General features: G+C 43.2%; 2 protein-coding genes across 2 annotated transcripts in view; one reads left to right on the forward strand and one right to left on the reverse strand.

Annotated features, from left to right (window-relative positions):
* Positions 1-12,921, reverse strand: part of BICDL1 (BICD family like cargo adaptor 1) — a 65,302-nt gene that overhangs the window by 45,748 nt on the left and 6,633 nt on the right. The gene's annotated exons all lie outside the window — the stretch shown is intronic.
* Positions 9,938-12,921, forward strand: part of CIT (citron rho-interacting serine/threonine kinase) — a 52,712-nt gene continuing 49,728 nt past the window's right edge. Inside the window, exons 1-3 of the mRNA XM_078857602.1 lie at positions 9,938-10,048; positions 11,073-11,211; positions 12,127-12,302. Coding sequence (XP_078713728.1) covers positions 9,953-10,048; positions 11,073-11,211; positions 12,127-12,302 — 411 coding nt within the window. The 5' untranslated portion in view covers positions 9,938-9,952. The remainder of the gene's footprint in view (positions 10,049-11,072; positions 11,212-12,126; positions 12,303-12,921) is intronic.

A 12,921-nucleotide genomic window follows, 5' to 3' on the forward strand; every position in this document is an offset into this window, starting at 1 on the left:
GGTGAGGGTTTGAGGTCTTCATCCATGAGTGGATTGATCATGGCCGCTGCGGCTGCTGTTACGCACTTCCCGACGACTTCTAAACATAAGATAATTGTGACCACACTAAAATAAGTAATATTTAAAAATACTTTTTTTTTTAAAACACGCTTTTATGAAATGTACCCTACTAGTAATGGCAGAACTCCACAACTCCAGGAAGTGGCCCCGAAGCTTTCCATAACGTAAGGGACCGTGGCCAATTACAGCCAACGTCAGTTTACCGTGGACAGTTAGACCCAAGCCGAAACATAATATATAAAAAAAGAATGTTTAAAAATACAAACTTTATTTTTTTATGATAGAATATAATATTGTCATCAGTATGACAAAAGTATAGCAAGTTTGCAGTCGATGCCACATTGGAAAGTGGGTTCAAATTGAGTTACAAGATTTGAGGATACAACAACGACAACAACAGACAGAGTGAGTTAAAAAAAGAACGCGTGTAATAATATGGGACGTGCAACCAAGTATTTTGCAAGACGATAGCGGCATCTCATTGCCCTATATCTTTACGAGTTTCAGCAGCTCGTTTAAAAAAAAAATGACATTTGTATTTAATATATAGCACGATGATGTCCATCGCAACCCGCTTTTTAAAGTCTTTGCTGCAGGCGTTCGTCATTATTAGAAAATGACGTCGCAATTTCTGCCAGTTATTTGGGGAACCGGTGGAAATGTCATCGCATAATCCGGAATGACCAGCCGAACCGCATTTGGAGGACCTCACATGTAGTGAACAAAATAGGTAAAAACAGACAATGTCTCCTTCATATCTATGTCTCTCCACGTGAAAAATAAAAGTTTTTTTTTTTTACACAGCCCAACAGCAGCAAGACCTTGTGGGAGTGCATTATTCCAGCAGTATTGATTCAAATACCGTCGAGGCAAAACTCTAGACTGGTTTTGACATACAGTACAGCAGTCAGGCTCGCTTGAATCAATGCTGGTGATCCGCCAGATGGACTGTTATATATATAAAAAGAAATACCTCTTTAAGATATGGATAACACGAAATAAGCATGATAATGTATATAAAGTAACTACCGTGCATAGATAAGCAAACTCCTTTAGACGAAGTCAAGCTGAATCCCAGTAAATGTGTCCATTACTTAAAGGCAAGTGGATTATCACATGGGAAACTGTATATAAATTATTGATATAAGCAGTATAGGCATGCGCAAGGCGTTGTGAAGGGTTTCAGGACGTGATCATAAGCCATAGATGGCTTCAGTTCAATACGTTATGGGGTGAAGAGGTGGCACAGTTGTTGGCGTGTTGCCCGATTAACTCGGCAACCTGAGTTCGATTCCCGGGCATGGCTAAAATCAGTGGAGTGTGACATCATTCAGAAACTCGACACTTAACTTGGTGGTAAAGTATGGTTAAACAAGCCCCACACGACCGTCGTTCCGTCTTTTTAAATCCTTTATATTAAGTCCACTTGCTTGTTTGCTTGCTTGCGCGCTTACGACCGTGCACATCTTTCGGTCGTTTTTTAACCCACTTCCCGTGATCCAATCGAGCTGACATATTGCACACAGACTCGTTGTGCGTGACAATTTATTTTCGTGAAATTTTTTTTCCAAAATTTTCCACTTTTTAGGAAAATTTTTTTTTCATATTTAATTTAAAATACCAATGTGATAAAAATGAAACTCTTACTCAAGAAAAACAGAAATTAATAATAAAATAAAACCGATGCCACGCATATAAAGGATTTATAGTGAAAAACTTTGTTTTTACGGGTTCATTATTCGTCAATGCCCATGGGCACGTGCTGTACATTGGAGAGCATACGGAAATTAGAGATATGTTGAATGTTTAAAAAAATAAAGTTCGTGGGCTTGTGTAGGATATGTCGCTTTCAAGTGACGGTGGCCAGTGGTCGAGACTAATCGGATCCGTCTTGCATAAAAAAATTAAGTTAAAATGTCCCCATAATCCAGGTGTTTTGGGTTAGATCGCGTAATATATAAATGTGTCGTTAAACCCGCCACCACCCGACACAGCCAATTATTAAGGGTTGTCACGTAAACAGAACATGGTAATTCGTTTATAGTACAGCACACCGGTGTGTTGGAGAGCCAAGCCACATTGATATATTTACGCGATCTAACCCAAAAAAAACCTGTATTATGGATGATATTGGTCACGAAAGCCTACATGTTAAACTTAAAATGTCCCCACAGTTTCCAATCTAATTAATTGTTAATTTAAGGGCCATTTTCACTTAAGGCAGTTTATGCAATCAGCCACATACCTATAAAATTAATAATAATGATATCACGCGCCAGATTATGCCGACAGGTCAATAACTCAGAGGCGCGGAGGCAAGCTCCGCTCTGCTCGAAAGCCCTGACCCAACACAGCCTTTAGATGTTTCTTAAAGGTCAGAGTGCATCTGATGTTGCGTATGTGCACAGAGACAGAATTCCACACCGAGGGGGCAACAGCAGAAAACCCGACGTGAGGCTGTAACAGTTCCGAGACCTTTGGTGTCAGAAGCAGATTTTGAGTGACGCTGCTGCTACTGCGTAGGGTTCTACCGTGAGCCTTCAGTGCAAGGCGAGGTATGGTGGTGGGGATCCGGTGGTGAAGGTGCGATTTTATAATTTGATCCCTCGTGTAGCCTGTAAGAGACTCTTGGGGCAAGTACTGTTAGCGAGCACCTATGAAGGCCGGCACGGCACACGAGGGCGGGGGGGGGCAACACCACACCTAGTGGTGATGTTTACACACCGCACCAGGTATTCACTTGAGGCTGAGTCAACCTAAGGGATGCCCAGGACCGGTTCAGATAATCGTCACTGGTGTTCAGTGGCCGTTAGCGGGAATCGAACTTGGGACGCCGGGTTCGTCGCGCAGCGCGCTAACTGCTCTACGCCACTGCTCCCCCCATAGCACTTACACACAACTGCAGAGTGATATGAACAGCACGGGTGCGATTGATAAGCAGCCGCGCAGCACTGACATTTGGACGCATAGAAAGAGAGGGGTTTATCTATAAATAAAGGATCCCTGGTCTGTAAATTATCCTCAGCCATGGTTAATACATTCCTGTATCAAGCTGTCTCAAAGTCGTCAATTTCTCACGAACGTGGGCTGTAATAATCCACGGAATACCTTGCAGAACGAGCTAATCTCATCATTTCAGCTTCTCAATTGACGTCCAAACGGAGGTGTTCCGTCTCTTGGTTGCTGCTACTCCCTGGATTATTCTCGAGTGTGGGACATCGCCCATCTTCGTGACATGTCCCGCTCAAGCCCACTTACTCTTCTTAACAGCTCGAATGGTGCATCATACCACGCATAGACTATTTTATTGTAGTGATCCGTTTATAAATACCCCTCTAAAGTAATCGACAGATCGTCGAAAGAGCAATGGTTCTTAAACTGCAGCCTTGCACCCCTTTGGTTCTTAATCGTAAACATTCATAATGTTCATAAATACATAGGTTTCATTTGTGTTTAGATGATTTAAATTCTAAAACAAGTATAACCCGTAAAAACAAAGTTTTTCACTATATAAAGCCTTTATATGTGTGGCGGCTAGAGTCCTCTCGTCCTCTGGCTTGAGATGGCTGCCAACTATGGGTCAGATGATTGCATGGCACCATTAAGCAATTGGTAATTAAATATAATATTTTTGTCCTAAAAAATGTAACATTTTGGAAACATTTTTTCACGAATATTAATTGTCACGCACAACGAGTTTGTGTGGAAAATGTCAGCTTGATTGGATCACAGGAAGTGGGTTAAAAAACGACCGAAAGATGTGCACGGTCGTAAGCAAGCAAGCAAGCACGCAAGCAAGCAAGCGAACTTAATATAAAGGATTTAATAAAATCTGGCACGTCTCTCACCCCCAGGGGGTGCGTGCACCCCAGGTTAAGAAGCACTGCTATAGAGAAAAGCGGTTGATTTCAAAGCTTCTGCATGTCTCCTATGAATCTCAATGCACGTATTTAAGATTATAGCACTCTCCTATGCAAGACACGAAGCTATTGCTTGCACAATATTCAGTCATCTGTAGATATAAGTGAGCTAAATTTAAATCGAATAGTGTTGGTCGTGGTTCATAAAAAAATACATTCGTAAATAACACTCCCTTCAATCTTGATTTGAAGCTTTCGTGACTGCAGGAATCCATACTCTTTGGTTCTTTCGGTAAGTCACGTAGGTAGAAATAAAATAAAACAAATCACGACGTTTAGATCGCAACCCAAGCAATCCTCATCAGATCGGAACCCAAGCAATCCTCACCAAGCAATCCCCTGATGAGGATTGCTTGGTTTGCGATCGAAACGTCGTGATTTATTTTATTTCTACCTACGTGACTTTACCGAAAGAACCAAAGAATAACACTCGCTTCATTAGTAAATGTGTGTTACACGGAAAGTCCAAAGAAACATGATATATAACAAACATAATATCCGACGTTTGAGCGATGGCCCTTCTTCATAGCACATCAGCACATATAAATTGATCATCTAAATGCGCGCGTTAGAACCACGAGTTTCTGCGGCAATAACGCAGCCACGGCGTGGCGTGGTGGCGTGGTGGCTTGGCGTGGCGTTTCCAGATGTCCACCAGATGGCAGGGCGTCTCATCCGTCCGGCTCGTCCGACTCAATTGTTCAGGGTGCTTTAATTGCCTTACAGGGAGTGTGGACTGATTGCTTCTCAACTCACAAGAAGTACAGCCGATCGCTGGGGTTTTACCGCATGGAAATTCTGACGGGGTCACTTTGGGCAACGGGCGCAAACACGTATTAAATAATTATGAGAGAGATTTAAACAATCAATACAACTCGGCATGCTAGACTATGGGCCGGCTTAAGGCAACCTGTCACCGTTTTATGGGTTGAATACATTTGGGGAGTTGGATTTGGTGATGTCAAATAAGCTCTAGATTAATTTGTACAATTGGAGAGGTCTACTGTCGAAAATGTAATGTATGTATGTTTAACTTATTTCGCACCGTATGTAGCCAACCGTGCTAATCGGAAGTAATGAGACGGGTTATAATATATTTATATAACTCCATGACTGATATGGGAAGGACTTTTGCAAATACACAGTATTATTTGGGCAGCAATTACATTTTATACGCGAAACACAAATGTTTATGGACTAAACACAAATTTACGTTTGTGTTGGGAGAAGCGGAAAACGAGTCTGTGATCAGAACAGCATGCATAGTACCGTACTTTGGATGTATTTCTGTGGTATAAACTCAAATGTGGCACAATATTGTCCTATTGTAGTTCTTAGACCACTTCACGCTGGTGAGTACGAATTAGTGAAGGCATATCATGGTATTACTTTTTTTTATCAATGTTAAAGCTTTTCTTGTTTGTTTATATAGCCGAATGCCTCCATATAACATTTATATATTTGAACATTTAAATTGTGAAATAGGATCTCCCGGAGTGCAAAGCCGTATCTTCTGTGCTCACTAAGCACACCATCTCCATTGTATCTGTAAGTAGGTTGATGGGCTCGGGTGGGGGAGAGCTTGGGGTCACGTTACGATTGGTGAGGGCGGGTGGGGTCCGGGCGTGCCTGCGTCCCCAAGCCAGCATTTCTGTTTGGCTCCCACGAGTCCCACCAGATGGACTGCTCTTCTTTCAACGTGTTAACATGCACATGTGTAGCCCATTGTCGTGCCACTGCTGGATGAGTGTCACCCCCACGTCGCGCGGCTTCAGGCGCCTTATTTGTTCACAGTTCGTGCTCGTCAGTGGGGGCTGTGAAAGTGGGGTGCATAGGGGGGGTACGAGCATAGGACTGTATTGCACAACGGTGTACAATTTCATCTTCTTGGTTCTTTCGGTAAAGTCACGTAGAAGGGAAATAAATAAATAAATAATTTAATCAAACATTATAAAAGAATTCTCACGACGTTTCGGCCACAACGCAAGCAGCCGTCCTCAGGTGAAGAACAGGTCTGTCGGAAAGACTACGCATTCCACAAGTAGTGACTAATCCCATATCTGCATTTCCCATAAATATGCTAAATTCCTCTTTATATGCAAATTATTTTGTCAAGGCACTCTTCCCCCTCCAACCCAGCTTAAATATACGCTGCCAAGCCTGGTGGTGTTCATTCAGACGCTGTCTTTCCGACAGACCTGTTCTTCACCTGAGGACGGCTGCTTGTGTTGTGGCCGAAACGTCGTGAGAATTATTTTATTATGTTTTATTTTTATTATTTTATTATTTCCCTTCTACGTGACTTTACCGAAAGAACCAAGAAGATGAATCCCTGCAGTCACCAAAGCTTTAAATCGAAAAAGGTGTACAATTTATCGTGGGTTCGACCTCGACCCTGACGCCTATATTATTGGAGTTTGCGTGTTCTCTCTCCCCTGGTCGTGTGCATTTTTCTCCGGATCCTCAGGTTTTTACCTTCCAAATTTAGAATCAACATGCTTTTACAGTGTTTAGCTGCTATAAATGTCTACGTCATAAGCCACTTCGTTGAGCTATCGGTTGTGGCTATGTCGCTTCTGAAAAAATAGCGATACAACTCAGTGGCTCTCACCTGCTAGAATAAAAAAAATAGTTTACTGGACATCTGTGAAAAAGAGCTTAATCGCTCATGGGATTCATCCAGTACAGGGACTCCTCTACTTACGAACGAGTTAGGTTCCAGATGCCTGTTCGAATGTCGATTTGTTCGTAAGTTCAACTTTAGTCCTGTCAATTCCAAACATGTTGTATGGCATGTACACTAAACGAGGGGAATGGCTCTAAAAGTTGTATAATCTCGTTGTAAATGCCAATAGTTCTTCACGTTCTGCAGATGTAGCTGCCACCACCGCCATCTATTACGCGGCGTTTGAACTTACAGCTCTCGGTCCGAAAAGCTGCAACTTGACATATGGACAGGTTTGTTGGTATCTCATAGGGACAGGTTTGTTGGTATCTCTGAAAGTTTCTAAGTCGAATGTTCGTAAGTAGAGGAGTTCGTGTGCCACGTGGCGCCGCTGCTGCTTGTTGCTGGGAGGAGTTCCGCATCAAAGCTCCGCCTGAACACGCCCCCCCTCCACTCTTCGGGTCTACCGCAGGGGCCAATCAGCGCTCGGTGATGGGCTCAAGGCACACCCCCACCCACCCTGAGAGTCGACCGCAAGGGCCAATCGGCGCTCGGCGATTAGCTCAGGGCAACCCCCCCCCAGAGTTGACAGCAAGGGCCAATCGGCGCTCGGCGATTAGCTCAGGGCAACCCCCCCCCCCCCAGAGTTGACAGCAAGGGCCAATCGGCGCTCGGCGATTGGCTCAGGGCACCCCCCCCTCCCAAGAGTCGACAGCAAGGGCCAATCAGCGCTCGGCAATTGGCTCAGGGCCCTCCCCCCCCTAGCTCCCAACAACCGACACCGACACCGGCGTCCAATCGGCTGCGTCCGTAGGCGTGGCCCGGCTAATGCGATACCGGAAATGACGGCTGGCGCGTCCGTTTGAAAACAAATTCGAAAATGAGTGGAAGAGTCAACACTTGAAGGGCGAACGCCGCGCGTATTTATGTTTTTAATCGTTATATTAAACTCCCCTTACTTATTTTAATCGGCTCGTGTAATTCGCCGAGCGTGTCCGAGCAGGTAAAAACGAGTTTATGTTTGCTTTAATTGTGTTGTTGTTTTTTGCCCGCGGGTTCGGTGGCGATGCGATTTGAGGTAGCGGTTGTACAAATGTGGCCGAATGTCGATGCGTTTCATGTAAGGCGACGGTGGGTCATGAAAATAATGTTACATTTTAGGTAAAGCGCGTAAGATTCGGTGTTAACGCGATGCTCTATCGATGATTGCGTGCGGAATTGTGTTCAGGGGGCTGTACGTTATGGGGTGGAGCGGTGGCGCAGTGGTTAGCGCACTATTATTGGTGGAATCCGATGAGCTATAAAGCTCACGGCTTAACATCAGTAACGAGTGATATCTAAAGTAGCCCTGGACCATTGTGGTGAAGTATGGTTAAACACACACAAAGAAATCCCCCGTGACCAACACAGCGGTTGATTGACACAAGTTGTCATTTGTATGACGATAGAAAATATTGATTACACAGCGTGCGCATTGCAATCGGTAAAGGACGAGTTTTAGCAATAATCGGAATGATCTCGGTATCATCTCGGAATGTTTAAGAGTTTGCCGACTGCCCACTGTTCAGTTGACGACCATTAGCAATGTTCGCGAGTTCCATGTTAATTGGAAAACCCACTGCCTTAAATGATAAATATGTAAATATAATCGGCGACGTTTCGTGCAATGGCCCTTCATAGCATGTACATTACATGGAGAGGGCAAAGAGATAGAGGTAAATAAGTGGTGGAGACTGCACTTAAACCATGGTGCTTCATGACAAATAAAAATTATATTTTGTGATAATATTGTAAGTGAGCATATATTCACATGTTATTCGAAAACTGGTGTTGAGGGCAGTCTCCAACCCTTGCTATTTGCCTTGGCCTCTATGTGCTATGCAGAAGGGGCAATACCCAAAACGTCGCCGATTATATTTTATTTTGCCGTAGTGTTGTGACGAATGTTTTTATTTATCTAATTGAGTTTGTGCACCTCTGCCAATGCAGCATCACCAGCTAATTTGAATAATAAATGGGATGTTACAGAGGGACACAAACACCCAACTAAAATACGTGCACGGAATGGCAGAGGTTGTGCCCTTCACCTGTCTGTTGAAGATGTCAGCTACACTCTGGGGTCCCTCATCCAGCAATGGATTAATACATATAAGAGCTGCAAATTTACAGACTGATACGGGTCACACTGTGGGTTGAGGGCCAGTTTGTCTCGTCTGGACCCAATTGGCAATACAGTACAATCGATATACTGTCAGTAACTCTATGCACTCTAATTCACTGATGAGTCAATTGTGGTAATGGCAGAAAAATCCTTACCATCGCTGAGAAAGAACAGAGGCCAATAACTGCAAAAATATATTTACCCCAATATTAAAGGGTTTACAGCCAAGCTCAGATCGCCAGTGAATAACGGGCACAATGCTGTCCGCCTAATGATGCTAGTTGTAATTACAGTACTGGCGAAATGTCGTACTCAGATTGTAAATGTTGTGGATTTGCTCTCCAACACACCGGTGTGCTGTACGAATAACGAATTGGCATGTTCTGGTTACGTGACAAACATTACTTATTGGCTGTGTCGGGTGGTGGTGGGTTTCACGACACATTTATATTTACGCAATTTAACCCAAAAAAACGATATTATGGACAATACTCTTGGCTCACAGTTTGCATGCTAGGTATATGCAATACATAGCTATAATAAATACGTAATTTACAGCCCTATGTCATTCCAATACTGGATGAAGACTTCCCCCCAACATATTGGTAATGGATGTTATTTATTCATACTTCACCAGCCTCGACTCCGATTTGGTGAAGTGGGCAACCAGGACAGGCTCAGCCGCTGATGATAGATGTGACCAAACATTCAACTCAGCTTGGTAGTTTCATAAACGCATTGGGCTCACCACTGTGCCACGTGAACCTACTTTAGGTAAATGTAAAGGTCCAGCCCTGCAATTGCTCTCTCTTGCTCCTGCTGACTGAAGCGCATCTGCCAGAGGCACCTCTAGAAATCCCCTCTAGAGGGTATTTTGGTCTATACTTTCATGCTGATCAGATACCTTGCAAGAGGGAGGGTTATCCTCACATTACGTTACACATACACGACGTTGCTTGCTGATGAACTAGATGCGGTTCTCCGATTTATACTACTGGGTAGACAAGAGGTGGGGAGATTTAAGGAACCTTTCCCGTTGTACTTATTTCTGCCACAAGCAGCTTGCTTATTGTGTTGTTTTATTTTCATTTCCCCAAGCACCCCAGGCTTATTATAAGTTGTGGAAGGGAAAGCTGAAACGGCGAGATGATGAAATTTAAGCGAGGCTGGAAGGGAAGTGCGGATTCTCCTGGCACAGAACCCATCTTCAGCCGCTTTCTTCGCCTGAATCAGCTGTTTCAGGTAATTGCTCCAGTTCTTCAAATGCATGAGAGAGCAGCATTTGCTGAAAAAAATGTTGCATTGGTGTTTTTGTCAAGTTACACATTTAAGCATTTTAACAGTGCACTAATTACATAAAAATGAAACTGCATGCAATGCAGTATTTCTCAATATATGGGCACCGGTTTTTCACAATACATTGACACCAGCTTTTCCTGCTCCAGTCGCTTGGTTTCTGTGGGATTCCTGGAAAAATCCTGATAACCCAGAAAACCCATTATCCAGAAAGTGTGCTTTTGTTGAGAGTAGCGTGATTTCATTAATTAAAAAAAGTGCATTATGAAATCCACCGTGCGGCCATCTGTCGGGGAGACTGCAATAAATAGTTTCATTGGTCAGCTCATTGTGTGGTGAATCAACTCTTTTCCAGTAAAACCCTTAATTGTTAGAACATGGCTTGTGATTGTTTTTTTTGAGAGATGAAATGTGTCAAGTTGTTTAGGTTTACATGTGCAAGCTATACATGGTGCTTAGTGATGGGGAAAAAACTAAAACTATAACCCATTACAATAGAATAAGAAGAGATTTACCCTTTCTGGCAATAAAACAGGTGTTAAGATTTTAAAACACCAAACGGAAATATTTTGCAAGGAATCCGGTGTGCATTAACCACACTTACTTGTGGTGAACATGCAGACAAAAACATGCTCTGATAATATATGCATTAACGTTGGAATTGATTGGTCCACACCAGAGACAGCTTTCTTTAGAGCCTAGTCTCAAAGTGTTCGACCAGAGAACTCCAACGGGTGAATAGCACAAAGACAATGCAATAGTATGTACAACTGCAAGGTTTCCTTGGTTGTATTGTGCAGCTGTCCGATGCATTTTTTGGGTTGTACCGTGATATCCCCACGTCTCTCGCTCCACGTGCTCGGGCAGCTTCTTCAGGAACAGGATCAACTTGGTTCCTGATGCAAACGCAATTGGGGAGCATTTCAGTTTGTTTTTTTGTGAATCTCTTGTGCTGCCCTGCCCCCTACAGGGCAAGATTGCTCAGCCGGGGCAGCATCGGTACCTGGCCACCCGCGATGGCCTTCTCGACTCACTCCTGGTCCTCTTTGAGGAGTGCAGTGACCCAGGGCTCATGAAGCACAACCACATTGCCAACTTTGTCAGTAAACGTGAGTCAAAGGCTGTCTTGCCATATACGTATGTGAATGACTGCATAACTCTATTTGAAAAGTGAATCTGAAATAGCTTGTTATTAACAAGAATAGCTAGCTATTTATAGTGCAGTTGTAGATTTATCTGCTCTTTCAGTTTGAATTAAATAAATGTGGACTTAATTGCCTGACATGATGAATCGCCTTGGTGTGTGAACGGGAAATAATAAATGCCACTTCCAACTGCAATTGACAGGCTCTTTAAAAGCACTGCTTTATATATTCTGGCCTCTGAAGAATATGATTACAAATGTAGTGAATATTATTACATTGACTCGTAAAGCCTGCTTGTAGTGATTTTAAAAATTGAAGGTTTTGATGTAGGTAAATTGGCTTTCTGTTATTGAAGGAAGTGTGCGCTGCATGAATTCAGTTATTTTGTAGCAGGTGAATATCTGAAATTCCCAGGGAGCAACAGCAAATGTGGCACATTTTTATTTCAAAGCCCTCTTAATATGAACGTTTACTATAAAATATCACAAATGTGTGCCTCTAGCCCTATATTAATCTTTCTGTGTATCTGTAACTATGGTATGTGTTTGTCTCTGTCTTAGTGTAACCTTTCACCTTATATGTATTAGACGTTTCACCCTGTGATCGAAGGACCACGCTAAATGTGCCCTGTAGTGACATTGGCTAAGGCATTGCAACCTTTTCAACATTTTACCATCCAAGCTGCAAAGCGTGACATTTATTTATATATCTTTAACCAGTATTTTAAACAGCTAACTGCATCCTCGTTTGCCAGTTTTCATTCCGTGACATGCAACAAAAACGTGGATTTGATTTTGGCTCCGGAAGAATAACGTTTAATAACAGTTCCTCGCTCCAGTTCGATTCTTTCTCTGTTTTCCGGCGCGTGTTTTAATGCAGATGCCGAGACGGTGTCGGAGCTGCAGGAGCTGCGTGTGACCTCATCGGACTTCGAGGTGAGAGGCGTGGTGAGCCGCGGCCACCATTCCGAGGTGCAGGTGGTGCGCGAAAGAGCCACCGGTGACGTGTACGCCATGAAGGTGCTACAGAAGAGCCGGCTTCTACACCGAGACAATGTACGTACTGGGTTTTCTGTTACATTTTTCGGTTATTTGTATGTGTCTGTTGACGACGAAGCTTGTGATTTTTTTTTCCCGTTTTCCATAAGTCCGATGAGGTCGCAGCGGCTTTTGGCTAACCGTAGAACAAAGATGGCCACTGCCTCGTGCGCTTTCAGATGCGCTTCTGCGGCCGTCTGAAACGTTCTTCCTTCCGATATAAGGAATCCACTGGGGCAATGCACTTTAATATATAGAGATTGAAAACGAATATCTTTATAACTGCTTTTTGTGTTTAGTTTGTTGTCTTTTTCCTGCACCTCCGATTAGCATGGTTGGCTATGTATGGTGATTTTATTGTCTTATAAAGAATGACCAACATAGGAGCACTATGTTGGTGGATGCTATTGTTTCCATCTTTTGGTGAAAATTACTCCCGATATCCACTCAGTTATCTGTGAGTGGTATACTTAATTTGCTGCCACTTTTGAGTGGCTCCTATTTTTCTTGGATTATAGGAAGACTGCATCTGCGAAAAATAGGACATTTCAGTTATCGTTTTAAGCTCGGTATACTAAATATGTCACGTCATAAGATTGTGGATAATATAGTGTAATTTTACACCCGTGGTATTTAA

Source organism: Lampetra fluviatilis, chromosome 6, assembly GCF_964198595.1.
Source record: "Lampetra fluviatilis chromosome 6, kcLamFluv1.1, whole genome shotgun sequence".
Classification (NCBI taxonomy): Eukaryota; Metazoa; Chordata; class Hyperoartia; order Petromyzontiformes; family Petromyzontidae; genus Lampetra; species Lampetra fluviatilis.